This window comes from Geospiza fortis, unplaced genomic scaffold (assembly GCF_000277835.1).
Source record: "Geospiza fortis unplaced genomic scaffold, GeoFor_1.0 scaffold172, whole genome shotgun sequence".
NCBI classification, from domain to species: domain Eukaryota; kingdom Metazoa; phylum Chordata; class Aves; order Passeriformes; family Thraupidae; genus Geospiza; species Geospiza fortis.
Genome location: NW_005054309.1, coordinates 6,462,680 through 6,480,482, shown reverse-complemented (window position 1 = coordinate 6,480,482; position 17,803 = coordinate 6,462,680). Strand labels below are relative to the sequence as shown.

Below are 17,803 nucleotides of genomic sequence, written 5' to 3'. Positions count from 1 at the left end.
CTGTTTGGTAATTCATCCTAATAATGAGCATAGATAGCATAGGAAAGTATTTTAGCATTGCACATTAGCACTTGATTGCTTGAAATCCTGCTTCAAAATCACACATAGATCTAGTGTGAGTAATATCATTATGTCACTATGCACAGTACTGCAAAGCAATTAACAACTCCAGCTTTACTCAGTGAAGCTGCCAATTGAAAGCAACCTGAAAAGAAGTTGGATTTTGGAAGTACCAAACAAATTTATTGTTGTAATATAATTCACTGTAGTTAATAGTTTGAGAAGCATAGTGGAGTTCTTGCCTGACAATCAACCACAGAGTAGTTACATATATATGGAGTACCATATAAAGATATTTAACTCAAGGTTTTGAAATATGATTAGCAACTCAGCATCATTTTCAGAAAATATTTTTTATGTCCTTATTTCATTGAAGGTTAAAATACTTTTTGAAAAGAAAAATTCTTTGAAATATTTTAGGCTAAACAACATACTTTCAGTTGTGTTTTTAGTTTCTTGACCTGAGAATGTTAATTTGAACATTTCTTTGGTAAGCTATAAGCAGGTATAAAGTGGCTGCAGTAAAATTTTGATAGTTTACAGTAATAAATGATCTGATCCTGTGACTGTGAGCATACATTCAGGCTAAATGGGTCTTCTAACACAAGATAGTGGAGAAGAATACCTGGAAAAGAAGCATTAGCAGTCTTCATGCATAATAGAATGTTTATATTTGGGGTCAGATGTTCAGCAAGAGTTATCTTTTAAATTTATGTGCCATTCAGTCCTTCTGAAGTAAGCAAGAGATGAGTAATTATTGAGAGCCTTTGGGTGAAACTGAGAGCCTGACAGCCTCTCAGTAGGAGAACAGAGGGAAAAATCTTCCTGTGAGGTAGATTAGGAAAACATTTCTTATGTGACATGTTAGAAACCATAGCTATTACAGGGAGGTTATGTAATCTTATTTTTATTTATTTATCTAAAGAAAAGTTCCTTCTAAATGGAACGCATGGCAAACAGGAAGGTGACTATTACACAGTTTAATGTAGGTCTGGATGATTTGTCTTTGAAGTGAAATGAACTGGAAACTTGCATTGCTTTTGAAATCTTGGATTCCTTTCCTGCAAGTGCTTACCATTGTAAAAGCTTTGACAACAATTTCTACCATCATTACTTGAATAAAATGCTTTTAAGAGAGCTTTTAGATTAGACTTTGAACTGGAAAAGGCATAAATATGTAGAAAAGTCTCCATTGGCAGTATGTTTTCTATTAGCCAGCCTGTCAAATAACTAAGCTTGGCTCAACTCTGGGCTTTGCTTAAAAACTCATTCATATTATTCTAGTGGGTGAAAATCCATTTATTTTAATGCAGTTCCAGCTGCAGATCCAGATTTGTTACTGGAAATTCATTGGCTCTTGATTATTATTGGTGCTTCTGAATGAATTTTACTAGTATTCTGCATTTCAAACAAATACCTCCTGGTTATCAATTGTGGGTGTGTTCCATATAGATTGTCTTCATGTGCCAAACTGTGGAATCCTCTGGTGTAGGTTTCACTGTTCTTTTAAAATTTATACAGACAGGAAGAACCACAGCTGGAAGTATCCTTGGTGTAGAACTTCATGGAGCAGCACTTGAGCTAATGAGGGGTTTGTATTTATAGAAGTTGCTCTAAAGAGGCACTCAGAGTTTCAGAAATTAGTCTTAATTATTTCAGACTCTTGATTATTCAATGGACTATGTGCTTTTCTGATCTGAGGAAATTTCCATCTGTCTGCTGCCAGTTCTGATTCAGGTAGTTGGCTGTTGCTAGTGTCAAGTTATCTGATCATAGAAAAAATACATAATATATAATAATAAAAATTGAAATAGTTTCTGCTGCAGGGAACAGAGAGGTTTCTGGCAGGTTGTGCCAAAGGTGCTGTCTGTATATCTCAGTGTGTTTTGGGTTAAGAAATGGGTTAGGAAGGATGCGCTATAGAATTTCTTACCTTGGAGGAATTCTTCCACATCAGTTATGTCCTTCAAGAACTGCCCTGGGTATGGAGTTAAATAACAGTTTCATTTTCTCCTTTGTCTCAATGAATTCCCTTTGGAAATACTTCAGGGGAAGCAGAACCTTTGTCTGCTGAGGTTCCTAATGTAAGTTCCATGCACGCTGAATGTGGCCAATACTTGTCAAAAAATCCCCACCAATTTATTCCAAAACCTCTGAGGAACCATTGTGAAAGAAGATTTTAAGAAGCTTTTGATCTAAGTGGAATGACTTTATAATTAATCAACCCTTGGCATGAGATGTGTATCCTTCATAGAACACATTTTGAGTTGCAGCTTGAAAAATGTTATTCCATGCAGAGCCTAAAGAGCTCATCAATATAAAGGACTTCAAGTAAAGGATTGGAAAAAACCCACAACAGTAATTGAGTTATATTGGTGGTTACTTATAGAGATTTGTGTTGTGTTGATTTTCTAGGAACAGAAGAAAATTGTTTCATTTTATTATTCAGTTGCCAGAATACAGGCAAGCAACACCTATTAGCAGGTTTCCAAGCAGTGGTAGAAAAATACCACATTTCATAGAGGAAACACATTTAAGCTAGAGGTTAACTAGCAAAGTTTGAAATATTTACTTACTTAGAGTAGGAGGCAGGAAAGTATTGAATAAATTTAAAAGAAAGTATAATTAAACCAATTAATCTAAGGTAAAACCTTATTCTGCTCAATAAGCTCTGATGGGAAAATTATTAAACAAATTTGCATATGTAGAAAAAAAATCTAATTTTGTCATTAAATTATATAGGTTTATAGATACATGAAGTTTCATCAATACAGGTCTAATACTATCTAATTATATGTATAACAGCATTCTGTAAGGAAGATAAATAATAGCCTGTAGCAAATTCGTATTAATATATTAAATAATTTGGGTGATTGATTGTTTCAGGTTTCCTTTTTCTGTGTTTTCTCTGAGCTCATTAACACTTTCCAGGAGTCAGTGCCACTTTTTCAACTCCTACTCATAAGTAGGATTGGATTTTTGTGAGAAATGAATCACATAAGAGGCTGGGTTTTTTTAAAGAGGTACTTTCTTTAATTTCTGTCAAATCAGTGCAAGCATCAGTCCTTTATACATATGTGTGTCCACTTATTTAAATGTGTTTATCATCTTCTCAGCAACTGGCCTCACTCAGCACTGGTGACTGTGACTGTCAGGAAAGTAATGGAATATATTTCAATGTTCCTCAATATTCCCTCTCTGTGCTTCATTCTGAGCTACAATTTCAGTTCATTTTTAGAGATAATCAGGACTCTGAATTGCTTAACCAAATTAAACTGAAATTGAAGAAAATTTAATTTTAATTAAAATAGAGTTGTAGCAAAACAATAGCTCACACTTTTTCATGTAGTAAATTTTTGCTTGTTTCCCAGCAGTTAATTCCTTTGCCACATAATTATTGTATTGCTCTTTGTGTAAAAGCCACAAATGAGGTAAAAGCACAGTAGAAAAGATCAACTCTACTTACAGCCTAAAATAGTATTTTTGCCCTCTGGTCTGTTATTACTTAAATATTAGACTTGTTTACTGCAGTTGAAGTGCAGGCAGTGAAATTGGTGGCCTGATATCGTGTAAAGGGGTACTTGAATTTTTGCCTTATAATGAGCAGTGATGGACAACTCAGCTGCAAAGCCACTTCTGTCTCCCTGACTGAAGTGCCCTTATGCACCAGGTTTGAGAATGAAGTGTTGACTGCATGGGAAAATAATGTTTGATCTTTGAGTGGCTTTAAATATTTGTTTCTGAGCAGAAAACAGATACTTGAGGGCAAATTTCAACTTTCGTACAGCACTATTGACAGGAAATAGTTTATTATAAAGCTGCAAATGCTAGTTTGCAGTCTTGCATGAAATACAGTACCTGTGACAATAAAGAATGGTGCTACATGGTGTAGAGGCAATCACAACATGAATCATCTGTCACTTCAGCAAAACAGTGCCAATTGAATTTACAAATGTGGCATCTATTTATTTCTACCAGCACTGAGAAGGAGACGAAATGAAATGGAAGTGATGATTACTTGTGACACATTCCTTTTATGAAAATAACTTCTTTAACTCATGTTGTTGCAACAGACCATGTGTTCTTTTTATTTGTCTTTCTTTTAGTGAACCATATTTCTCTATATTTATTGGGGGTTTTACCTATCAATATGATGGAGCTGTGAGCATCTGCTACCTAGAGTAGAGTTGTGGTGGTGGCTCACCAGCTTTGTGTGTTCTTGAGTGGCTTCAGGTAAAAAGAACCATGGAACTGAATTGTGGCAGTAAATAGAATTAGAACATGGACAGAACTGAGGGCTAGATTATCACACGTGTTTGGACACAAGTCTTGAATGGAACTTTCCAGTAATGATTAAGTGATGTAGCAGGGTGATGTTGTGCCTTTCTCATTGCAAAAAAAAATCTTGGTGAGGTTTGTGTTAATACAACACAATACATCAGAACTGTGCTGCCAGGTAAGATTGATGTGCTCATACTGTGCTCTCCAGAAACACATCACTGGCAGCTGAGGGTTCTCTGGTTCATGTGGGGTGTGTGTGAGCACAGCTGTGTGTTCGCAGGCCATCATAGTCTGTGTAGGCTCTGTGCCATCACTCTGCTCTAGTTCACAGTCACAGGACCAGATAAGATGGAAGAGACCTCCAGCTTCATGGAGTCCAACCTCTGAGCACCCACCAGGACCATTCCCCACCTTGTCAACTAAACCTGGGCACTGAATGCCACGTCCAGTCAATTCCTGGACACCTCCAGGGATGGTGACCCCACCATCCCCAGGGGCAGCCCCTTCAGGGTCTGACCACCCTTTCAGTGAAGAAATTCCTTCTGATGTCCAGCTAATTATTGAACCAGAAGCCAGTATGAGAGGATTTTACTATCGTATCCAGACACACACACACACACACACACAAACACACACGCACACAAATTATGAGTCCCAAATACTCCAACAATTCAGGTCTCTGTCTGTACATCAACCAGATGTACCAAGTCTTCTTGATAGATGTGGATGCTGTGGATCTTTGAAATCTTGAGATCCCATTCTTCAGAGACACATGTAGTCCCTGGGGATGTCAGAGGAGAATAAATTTTAATAGTAAGCTGTTGGAAGGGAGGATGTTTATTAGAACTGTCCACATGTATAAAGTTGTCAAGATGCCACCCCTGCAAATATCTGTAACTTTGATGAATAAATGAAACAAAGAATGTTGTGCTTGACACTAACCTTTGGAATAAACTGGTCCTCTTCTTGGTAGAATATTTTGCACATGGTTTAATTTGTGTATCTTCCATGGGCCTGCATGTTTTTAAGGAGCCAGGTCCTCTGTAGTTTCAGCTTGTGAAAACAATTTATTTGCTGCAAGCTCTTTGCTAGTACCTATTCTATTTCAGTAGCAAACCTCTTATAACAACCTAGAAAATGAGAGTTGTGTTCAGTAGTTTAGCTAAGGTGCAATTGCTATGAAGGGCAAGATTTGCATAGGCATTTCTGTCCTTGTAGATTTTATATTGTTCTAGATATCATTTAAATTTCATTAAACTTCAGGTTAACGATCAAAATCAAACTATTGATTTCTTCTCCGCTGCTCTTTTGGGATTCTTCTGACCTATGCTCTTTGTAGACATAGGAAAAAAATAGGGTGATGGATTTCCGGCTGTGGCTGTGACCTGAGTGAGCTCTGCACATTTAACGCTGTGGGAAGGAACAAAGGATGGTTCCATGTCCTTTGGATCCTGTGGCAAGACCTGAGCTGGGAAGGGAATGTTCTTTGGGGGAGCTGTAGAGAGTCTGGGCTTTTTATTCCTATTTAAAGGAGAAGGTGAGTCAGGGTAACATTTGTGTTCATTATAAACAATGCTTTGGGCCTGCCTCGAGAATGGGGAACATCTGTGGAACTTGCCTGCTAACATTTTGCTTCTGAAATGTGATATTTCTGCAAAATAACACAGTAGAAGCAGAAAAAATCAGAACATGATTCCTGTTTTTCAATATTTTGGTTTTGGTCCATTAAGTTCCTATTGTTTTCCACGTTAATTTATCATTGTTATAGCACTGTATTTTCTTCTTTGTCTTTTCCATGTTCTTTATTCTGTTATAGCGTTTGGTCTTTTGCAGGTCATTCTTTGTTGAAAAACCTGAGATCCCAACTAGCAGGTTCCTCCTTTATTATTTAATATATGAATATAAGCTATCAAAAATATTTGTTTTCCCCCAGAAAAAAACCTTTGGTGACACTTTTAAAATTAGTTTTAAGTAAAAATTCAAATTACAATATACTTATTTTCTGCTGAATTTTACTAGATATAATTTGCAATAAGCTCCACTGTGTTTGTGGAAATGTTGTTATTATTTAATTTGAAAAAAAATCCTAAGTAGCATTTTTTAAAAATGTGTCAGAATATATGTTTATCACTGACTCATAATTTAAAACATGGCCTGAAATGCAATATTCTGAAATGATGCTTCTGCTCTACCCTTCTTCAACAAGGAATTATTTCTTTCAAGCACTACCTTATTTTCTATTTCTTACAAATTTTCTTTGCTTCTGATCTTCCTGACTCAAATTGTCCTTGAATTTCAGGGAGTTCAACCTAAACGTTAACCAGCTCCTCAACTCTGTGATTTGAACAAAATTATTAAATTTTCATGCTCATCTCAGGTTACACAAACTCGTTTGAGGATGCAGAGCTCCTTACAAGAGGTTGTTCAGAAATCATTTAGGGCCAAGGGCTCTGTTTGGAGTTTGGAATGAATATTCACAGAAAATGTGCTGTTGTGCACAAAACAAAATCCAGTTCTCCTGGGTGTTGTAATCTCCTTCTGAAGCTGAATCCAGCAGTAGCACGAGTCAGCATGAACATAATAAAACATTGCAAACACATGAGCAGGTTATTAAGTAAATTAAATACCAGTGTTTATGTATCTCTGAGGAGCGCTGCAAATAGATTATGGTTTGTTTGTCTCTGTTCCGTAATCCAAGAAATAAACCAAGATGTGTTACAAGGATTTCCATAGATTCAGAATTTTAGGAATTTCTGAGCATAGCTTTTTCTCCTCGCTATACTAACAGGATTAATGGGGGTCTTGAGAACACCTGTATCTTCATTTCAGGAAGCTGTCATTTGAGATTGATTTACCAGGTTATTTCTTTTTCTTCAGTAATTTAAATCAAATTATTACTGGTACATGACCACATATATCTACTTTATCTGGTCTCGAGTGTTGAAAGATTAATAAAGATGAACTGAGGACTTGGAACACTTCCATTGCAATCTGGCTTTTTAAAACCACTGATTCTTTTCTGTATTTCTTTTGATTGGGTGAAAGCCCTTTAGAACAAAATAAGAGCAGATAGATTTTTTTTTTTAACTTCTTGTGTGTCTTTGATACATATAGTCAAAATTTAATGTGAAAATTAGCATCACTGCAGTTCCAATTGCATGCTCTACCAAAACAAAGCTAAATGATATTAACATATTTAACATTGCTAGACATGCATTATTAGTAGATTTATCTTCTTTTACAAAATTTTTGACATTAATATCATGCAAGTAAAATTAGCACTGCAGCTTCTTTAAACTGCTAAAACAGCAGATGCATATTAATTATTTATCATTTTCAGCCAGAATATTAGAGGCTTTCTGTTCTTAAATGGTTTTCTCGAAGTATGCTATAATTATTTTTTAAAAAACTAGAGAAAAATAATAATAATAAGATTTTTCAATTATGTTTTTTAAATCTGTAAGAGGCTTTTGAATTGATGTGTATATCTAAGTGTCATCCTGTGTCTGGCAATGACTTTGGGTCCTAGAGGACACAGAGATCCCCTGGAACTGTGGCTTGGGAATAGAAGGCTTTGGGTTGAATTGGAGGAATTCCTGCCATACCTTATATATCCTCATCCCAGCTAACCTCTTACTCTGCTCATTTATTTAAGAGCACTGAATTTTGAAGTGTGCTGATCTGGTTCATAATACGGCTCCTGAAACAACTGTGCTGGCACAACTAAACTGTGCTGAAACCAAAATGTGGCTTTCAGTGGTTGCAAACAAATCTGGAAGCATGCATCAGAGATGGTTATTAGTTTAAGAAAAGCATCCTGTACCACAGATAACATATGCAATTTTATTTCATGTTGTCCTCCAAATATGTACAGACAGCATGTGATTGTGAGTCATTGCAGTGTTCACTACATGCTGTAAACAAAATAATTGTCATCCTAAACCTGTCACTTTCGGAGTTTTCTTGCAGATTTTCTATCTCCATTCCATTCCTTGCAGAGCACTATAGGACTTTTATTATTTTTAATAACAATAAATCTCATTATAGTGAGTAAACAGGAATATATGCTTGTTCATAATCAGAATAAGGATGGTATATGTTACCTGATGTGTGTTCTGGCAGCTGCAAACCTATTTTGCATAAAGCAAGACCCTTACTTTACTATATTTAGTCTCCATCATCACTGGAGGAAAGGAACTCCGTATCAATGTCTCATTTCCATATTTGTCGTTTGTTCCATCTGTGGTGGCCATCACCAGGGTTCAGTTCATGAAGGACCAAGCTCCAAGACCAGCCTGTTTATGTGCCAGAAGTTCCTTATTTTTGAAGTGGTTAACAGAAAACATGCAGGAGGTACTGTGTGCCCTCTTTGCTGCTGTGACTCCATGGTCCCACTCCTGCTTGGCTGGCTGGATCAGGAGGGAGAGAATTTTTTTTTTTTCCTAATGGAACTGATAACAAATTCCATAATGTGCTTGCCACTTGAATTTAAAGTACTCTGTAATATATCAGTTTTAAAATCCACCTGTGCCAAGCTTAGTTCATCAGTTTGATTTGTGTTCCCTCCTGCAGACACAAACACACACATGAGCTTCCCTCCAGAGTTCAGTTTAACATCCTATATCTAATTTTCTGGGAGCAACAAAGAGGTACATTTCGCACACAGGCTTGCAGGTATAGGATTCCTGAAGCAGTCTTTCCTAAGATAAAGATTAAAAAAAGAAAGTCCAAATATGTGTCTGGTATTTAATAATTTGGATTGTGCAGTTATTCTGAACATCAGAACAATAGCTTCAAGTAGTTCTGCTGAGCTCCATTGGATTAATACCTCTGCGTATTTTAGGAAAGTAAAAGATATCAAATTATTTTCCAAATTAGGATTTTGGATAGAATGGTTCCAGCAGTTTGTGGTCAGCTTTTTACATGCCTGATGGTTCTGTTTCCAATCTTTTCAGCATTGATTATTTCCACACACCTCCCTTACAGTGAGTTGTACCTATATCTTGAATTTAATGACAGTAGAAGGTGCTAAGCAGATATTTGTTCTATCCTATCAAGGATAGAATCCAAAATTAAATACTAAAGTACTGAATATGCTGGTTTGACTTCACTATGGATGGCAAACAATAAGTTGTGCAGAAACCTAAATATATGATTACTGGATTTTTAAAAGTAAGCTTATTTTTAAAGCATCAAGTGATATTTATTTTTGTCTGATAACCTATAAGACTTTTGTCAACCCTTTTAAATACCCACCACCACTTTTAAAATGTTGGGCAGTGTTGTTTGGTTTTGGTTTTTTTTGTCACATGGCCAAACCTGCTTCTGTTGGTGGAGAGTTTCTTTTCTTCAGTAGTGAGACAGGCATTTGCTAACACAGGAAAACCTGAGAATTGTCTCGTCCTTTTTTTCCTGTTACATCCCATTGTTAGTAGAACATAAAAACATGTTTTAGCTATTTGAAATATGTGGAAGAAATGCTCTTTCCTTTTTATGACTTAGTAGTTACACAGTTGTAGGATACTTAAAAAGGAAAAATTTTACTTCATGTCAGTTGGTGTGGAAATGTTACATAATGTTGCTCTGGTTTGGCCACTTCTGTGTCATTTTAATTATCAGCCACTACAACGAACTAAGTGGAAAGGGGAATTCAAAATGGTGAGAGCACTGGGAAAAGTTGTTTGGTTTTCTTTTTATTCTTGCCATTTTATTAAATATTCTCAGAAAGGAGCGGGGAAATTAGTGAGATGGTTTTGCATCACTGTGTCAGAGCAGTTTTGCTTTTACACAATACATGTGTTGCTTTTTATTCTGTGTATCTTAAAAAGAAACAAGAGTGACAGTATTTTTAAAGTACATTAAGTAGGCATTAAGACAAGAATGATTTGCAGTGAGAGAGAGGGGAGTGATGTTTGTTTTGTCTTTCATGGTGGTTAAGCACATTTCCTTGTGAGGGAGGGAAAAAGATGACAGCAAGTTCTGGAGGGTTTGGGGTTTTTTCTGTATTAGCTATAGAATATTTAGGTTTATTTTTAAGGACAGCAGAAATCTGTTTAAAGAAACAGTCTTGAGTAATACACACACAGATTTGCATCCACTCTACTGACAAAATGTTATGTAAACAGAATACAATGAATATACTCTGTAAAACAAACCAGTATTTCTGTAGAGTTCTGGTTTTCTCTGTGTATCAGTGATGTATTATTATTATTTGGGGAGTTTATCACAGGTGGTATGGTGTCTTCAGTTTTCTTTTAAACCCTTTGGCAACTCCTAAAGTCATGAGAATGTGATTATTTTAAAAAGGTGTTTTAAAAGAATTCTTTTTAACTATCTGCAATGCTAAGACCACAGTGAAAAAAGATTTTTAGATCCTCTCTGAGAACTCTCAGTAGCTTGTTTCTCTTCAAGGTGATGCTTACTGCCTTTCAGTTCTGTGTTTTCTGTAAATGTGCCTAAACCTTTCACAGGCACAGCCATCTTCCTCACCCATATTTCCAATCACTACATAGTTTTGAGCATCCCCTGTCCATTTGAGGCCATGCATCCTGAAATGCAAAAGCTGCCGCACAATGCTGTTGTGATTCATCATCTCGTGCTCCAATGCCTGTAAAGCTGCTTTGAAATCATCTGGCTGTTGTGAAAATCCCTGGTTGCAGAATTTCAAAGTTCTTTCTTTTTTTTTTTTTTTTTGTGTGTGTGTAAGAGAAGCAAATGTTTTTCTCTTCCTCCATACTTTTACCAGTGGCTAGTGAAGCAAAGCGCTTCAAAACTGGCATATGTTCCACATTGCAATTCTAGTGGATAATTCATAGAGAAGTGAATAAAGACATAGCAGGAAACTGCTTGTTACCAATTCTACTCCATAGGCACTTGCTCCAGATTCTGCTCCTCTTGAGTAACTTCTTTCCCTGCCAGTTTTTTTTTCTTGCTGATATTTGAAAGTCTACAGTTATAGTCTTCTCCTTGGCGTTAATAAAATCCATTCTTACTTCCATTTTAAACACCTTGGACTGTTCAGCACTGTTTTTGTTAGAGGAAGAGGTCTCTGTTTGACTTAATATGCAGGAAAACCTTTATGTGACTTTTGGTGAGCAGCTGGGGATTGCTTTCCCAGAATTTCCCGTTCACAACTGCTTGCAGAACAGCACCAGTTTTTCTGGGTCAATATTCTGACTCTATTCACTTTCAGCAAGAAAAAACAGCTAGAATGATTTTCTTTTTTCAGCGATAAAATTTAGGAAGGCAAAAAATATGTCAGTGACTTTGTGTGGTGTAGCAGGTGGGTCTAGCAGAGGTTAAATGAGATGTGTACCTTAACTGAAGGCTGTTTTTTTGAGTTAGAAGAGTCTGTCTTAAAAATGGACATGGGGACTGCATTGCAAGCTGCGGTAGATGAAGATTTAATCAAGTAGCTGCTGCTTAGCAAAATTATGGTGATGAGCAGTGCTGGTGAGTTCAGTACCCAGAGCCTTCCTGTTGTAGGTGCTGCCCAGCTCCTTGCAGCTTCTGTCTTTGGTTAGGTGAAAGCCAGAAAAACCCCAGATAACCTGATTTTTCAGAGAAATAGATCATTGTGACTGACTGCAGGACAACCAGTGGGAGCTAACAGCTGTTGAATGTTACCAACAAAGGTGGAGGGGAAGCTGGGTGCAAGTTCAAAGCACAAATAACATAAGTGCCTATGACATGTCAGTTTACACATCTTTGGGTTTGTCATGCTTAATACAAGATCAAGTGCTGACAAAGGACAGTGCAGAATGTGCACTGGGAATGAGCAAATGTAAGAATGCCTCTTTCACAGGAATGCATTGCACTAACTGTTCACTTCAGGAATTGAGTGACAAAACCATCTTATTTGACCAAATGCACACTAGTCTGTCTTTTATGCTCTAATTTATTCCCATCACGAGCTGTGAAGTCCTGCTTTGAGTGTCTATTTTCAGCATAAAACTGTTTGTCAAATTTCTATTAAGCTTAAGGTGAAAAATTAATGAGCCATTCACTTCAGATATTTCAAAACTAATACTGCTGTATTATTAATGCAGCAGAAAGTCAAAGACGTAGGTACGTACAATTATTGCTTGGAGTTCACTCAGACTACTTTTTGCTCTCTGTATTTTTGAGGGAAAATCATTAAATCAGAGTTTTAGGTCATAGAAGGAATTATTTTGATGAATTCTGTCATTAAGCTTTTTAGACAGTTTTAGTTGTTAACTTTTTGTTTTATCTGATCCTGGCAGAAGGTGCCTTGACTAAACACATATTGATGAAATATAATGTTCTTTCCCATCTTTCTTTGAATCTGGAATTTAAACAAAAATGAAAGAAAGGTGATTCATATAACACAAAACTCAGAGAAATGCAAATAAAAGACTCTTTCCATACTACTGGAGGAAGCTGTTGGTGGAGCAATATTTTTGGGCTAGAGAAGTATGACATTGTGACTAAAACTCTGGTTTGTCAGTCTTCAAAAAGTCATTGACATGAAGATAAAATTGTTCTTTTGCTCAGAACTGAGTAGGGTATGGGGGACAGCAGTTACTATTAAATTCAGAAATCCCAGAGCATGTTGGCAGTACCAGTAAGTTGAGTGAAGAAACTTTCTAATGATTGCCTGTTTTTGTGCTCCTAAAATTAACTTAATAATTGATTACTGTATTTTCCTCCTTGCTTTACAGTAAGTTCTCCAGGGACTTTTTGAAATTAATAGTGGTTATAGGCCTGGCACAGTCACATTGTTAGACTTGCAGAGAAGAAGGAATTCTGCTTCTTGGAAGAGTTTCATGCTATAAAACTAAATTTCATTAGAAGCAAAATGGCAAATTTAAATTATCTTTCAAGCATTCATTGTTCCCACGGATCCTGAAAGCTCTCTGTGCTCTGAAGGGTTTGGCTTCCAGAAGAGAAAGTGCCAGCAAGAATCCCCAAGTTCTTTCAGTGTGTTGGTTTCTTTCTGAAGTTACTCTGCTCTGTTTCACTCTCACTACAGCACCAAGCCCATGAGTATTTTAAACCTGAATGATTAGGCTTTAAGTAGCAGCCCTGGAAATCTCCAGGTTTTTAAATGTGCGCTGGAGAGATTGGTCTTGGATAGTTCACTTTTGAAATCTGGTCATGATGCACATTGCTTTTCTCAGCCTCCTTAACAAGGGGCAGTTAATAAATGCCTGGAAGAGGAAAGGAAACTTTGTTGGTTTTTTGGGTTTTTTTTCTTATTTTTTTTAAAAAAGCATTTTTTTAGTATTATTTCCAGTAGTGTTTTTTTCTCTGTTAGGAGTTCATCAAGTTTAGTTCCTAGAGAATTTTATAGAATTTAGGTCTGGAAAAGATGTCAGGAGGTTGTCTAATGTAGCACCTTCCCTTAGGGAGGGCATCAGCCATATCTGCATCATTCCTGACAGATGTTTGCTTACACTTTTCTCTAAAAAGATTTCAGTTAAAGAGATTTTGTCACCTGCCTAGTCAAGTCTTTATGAATTCCTCCTATTAGAAAATTTTCTTCCAGATAAATCTGCTCAGATAACTTAAATCTGCCTTTCTATAGATTCTTTTTTCTTTTTCTCCCATACTTCAAACTCTGTCTTCTATTGTAAAATGATTCATTGTTAAATATGGAGGGGTTTCTCCTGTAAGTTGTTCCTGAAAGTGTATCTTTCACAGGTTATTCAGGTGTGAAGCTCAAGTTGTGAGTAACTGGAGAAAGGAGAGATTTTTCTCATCTGAAATGTTTTGAGCTTCATTGCCCCTGTAATACAGGCTGCAGATTGGCAAACACTGGGAAGAAAATAATGTCTCAATTGCACATCTCTGATGGACTTCTTAGGATTCTTTTTGAGTGCAGAAACAGACTCTCAAAGCTTGACCAAACTGATTTTGCTGTCACTTTACTGATGTGACAACTTTGAGATCTTGAACCCCGACCAACTTTGATGAGACAAAACTTTTTTTAAAGTTACATTTTGAACCAGCTTTACCTTTCCACCAAAGAATTTGTCTGATTCTTTCAAACTGAGCACTGATCACCTTGCCATTGAGTATTAAAGATGAGCAACACCTTTTGTTTTTCCATAATGAAATGATACACCTTTGGTCAATTTTTTCATTAGGATTAAAGGTGTACTATAAAAAGTTTCAGGAGTTTCTAGTACAAAAAAAGAAAAATTGAGAATGGGTCTAGACTTCTTTTTTTCTTTATACTGTGTTTCAGTAACAGTCCTGGTAATAGTTTCATAGAAATTTATTTGAAACATGCTGCTGATTGTTGATAGCTTCCTCCCCTTGTGCCTGCAGTCCCAGAGAATTTAAAGGATGCTTTTGGGTAGTAAAGAACTCAATGTTGACAGGAAATACAGAGTTTGTTTCACAGAGGTCGTGGGGAGAGGCCTTGTATTCTGAATCTCTGGTTGAAGGTTTGGACATGGTTCAGCAGGGGCAGGGACATTGTGAGGCTGTGTTAGAGCTGTGTCCTGCCCAGGCTGTCAGCCTCCCCTCCTTTTCCATGGTGGGATTTTCATCTGCCAGAAGCGTTCCTGCTTTCCATGGGAAGAGGTGATCCCCAAGTACATCTGAAATAACTGAGAAAAACAGCTGCTTTTTCCTGAAGTGTTTCAGAGCATTTGTGTGTGCAAAGTTGGGTTTTTATTTTTCCCCACAGTTCTGTCAGTTGGTCTCCCAAAATATTTCATTATCTCATCAGAAACCTTTCCATGATCAAGTGTTAGACAGGCAGGTGTATACAAACTCACTTTTTTTTCTGTTAAAGGGAGATTTTAATACTTTGCATGAAACTGCTGATATTGAGAGGTTTATGCTATGTCTGCTTAAGATGTTTTAGCTGTAAATGAAGCATTCTGATGTTTTCTGGTCCATACCTTCCTCCACTCAATGTGTCTTGTTTAGTACCTTCTTATTCCAGACCTCCTTCAGCTGTTCAGTTTTTACTTGAATTTGAAAGTTATTGCTGATCAGTACTTCCATATTTCAGTGATTCCTTTAACTACACACAATTTAATTTGTTGTGTTTAATTCACAATCTAATATCTGCTCAGACTCATTTAACAGTTTCTTTCTTGTGGAACTATTGCCCAGATACCATGATATGTACATGTAATTTTGTACTACCTGTTCTTGAAGAAGCTATTTAATTTTTTTTTTTCAGTACTATAAACACAAAACAATAGCTGCTTATCTAAATCAGTTGTTTTAACTTGTGTGGTAGAGATTTGCATTTTTGTTTTTGGTTTATGAAGGAGAAAAATGTAATTTTCATTTCCTAAATTGCTCTTCCCTTTCTGTCATTTAAGATGGAAGCTACAGGCAGAATCGACTGAACCTCACAACACTGTTGGTACAACCAATTTCTGCACTGCTGGCCAGAAAACTTGTTTCCCTGCCTGAGGACACTGCCCAAAGAGACAGGTGTACACCCCTCCACCTGCCAGCTGCAGGTAATGCTTTTCAAATCCACTTCACCTTTGGGATGTTCCTCTCACACTCCAAATCCACTTTCTACAGCTATACAACTAAGGTTTAGCTGATTATGGGTGTGTTTTGCTTAGATGCTTTCTAGAAGAGGCTATGAACAGTCTAAAAATTCTGCTCCTAAAATCTGATAGATGGAAGTTGTGGTTTAAAAAAAAAGTAGAAGGCGTTGAGCACTAATTCTTAATATTGATTTAGAACCTTCTTTGTGTAGATGCCATCACTAGGGAGGTTTGTTAGTGCTGCAGTATGGTTTGTTAGGCCTTACTGTACTCCTAATAATGTGATTTTAACATTAAGACATCAGTAGCTATATTATTCTGTGGGGATTTTTTTCTGTTTCTGGAATGATAACACTTAAATTCTAAATGTGTTCCTTAATTTGTATATGGTATAGAACAAACAGTGTATTGTTACCTGAACCCTCAGGCAGCTTTTTCTCCCAATTTTCACCAGGAAAACAGGCATCATGATAAGAACAAAATACCTTGAGTAGAGCCAGATGAATGCATTCATAATATCTCCCTAGAAATAATGCCATTAGCAAAGTCAAACAGATTATTGCTTGAAAAAACTTATTGCTGACATAAGTTGATATTGGTGCTACTGTCTTCCAACACAGTGTTTCCCCAGAAGAACATCTTCCAGAGAACATTCTAGATGAGGTGCATGTTTAAACAGTAATTCTTCAGTAAACAGTCTTCAGTTTTGTTTTTTACCTGTACATCTTTTACCAGAAAAAAAGTTTATTTCATTATAAGGCCCATTTAAATGAATTGATTTGAAACTGTGGTCTTGGAAAGGAGGAGGCAAATTAATTTAGCCACTGTATCCTGTGCTACACACAGTGATGATAACAGTAAAAACAAATTCTAAGGGCAACCAATGTAGTATCATGTGCTGTATGCCTTGTTTATTGCTTTTGGAAAGTTATTGTGGAATAGGAGGACAATACAACAAGTCATAAAAAAGGTTGATTAATTTTATGACTTGTGTTAGCATTTGCAGTTATACATACTAAAAAGGAAGGCAGAAGACCTCATGCTTCATGGCTTAAGCTATTGTGGTTAGGCAGGACAGTTGTTCTCCATGCATGGCTGACTAGATTTTTTAATAATGAACTTTTAATTTTAAAAATTATTGTCCCCACAAGCAGTAGAAAAGGGGAAGAGGCCATTTTGGAAGGAACAAGGGCTTAACCATTCCAGGTAGGCTGCATGAAGCTTGTTAGTATTGAAGGATTTTCCAACAGCTGAAGTGCCTGGAGCAAAGCCTGAATTTGGGCTGGAAAATGACACTCATTTTAGAAAGATAAAAGGCTGCACAACGTCTGTTTCTCAGAAAGCTTTGCCTGGAGGCTGCAGGGCAGAATCACCCCAAAGGGCAGCTTACTCTACTTTTTCTGTGACAGGTGTGGCATGTCCGTTTTATTTCCCTGAGAAGACAGGAATTCTGTGAGAGGAGAATTTCTGGAAAGAAAGAATATTCCAAGCCAGCAATCTAGTGAGAGGCAGTCCATGTCTGGTTTACTCTGGGTGAACACAACAGCTTGTGTGTGATCTCATGTAAAGCTTCTGAACCACAGTAATCCATGGGGGGATTTTTTAAAAAGTCTTTATTTATTGAAAAAATAGGGACTAGAAGAAGAAGCCTTGTATAATTCTGTAATGTATTATAATATATTTTTCCTTGAATAAGCTGTTGGTGTTCAGGAGCACAGAGTGTGCTGTTATTCAGCAGCAGCCTTAATGGAAGAGATAAAAGCCTGGTCTCATGATAAGAAATGGTGTAGAACTGTTTAATACTAGTAATAGCTAAAGAGATCATGCTGAGGACAGCAATGCATTAGAGAAGAGCAAAGGTTGAATTTGCAGTCTTCCTGTTGATTTGAAGAAGCTTAAGAGAGAGATTTCACTTCTGACGTGGGACTCATCATTTATCTGTCAAAAGAGGTGAATGAGCAATTCAGATGATTGGT

General features: G+C 36.7%; 1 protein-coding gene across 3 annotated transcripts in view; it reads left to right on the top strand.

Moving 5' to 3' along the window:
- Positions 1–17,803, top strand: part of NAALADL2 (N-acetylated alpha-linked acidic dipeptidase like 2) — a 421,140-nt gene that overhangs the window by 307,185 nt on the left and 96,152 nt on the right. For all 3 annotated transcript variants that reach the window (XM_031055528.1, XM_031055527.1, XM_031055530.1), the window contains one exon: positions 15,648–15,791. In XM_031055528.1, coding sequence (XP_030911388.1) covers positions 15,648–15,791 — 144 coding nt within the window. The remainder of the gene's footprint in view (positions 1–15,647; positions 15,792–17,803) is intronic.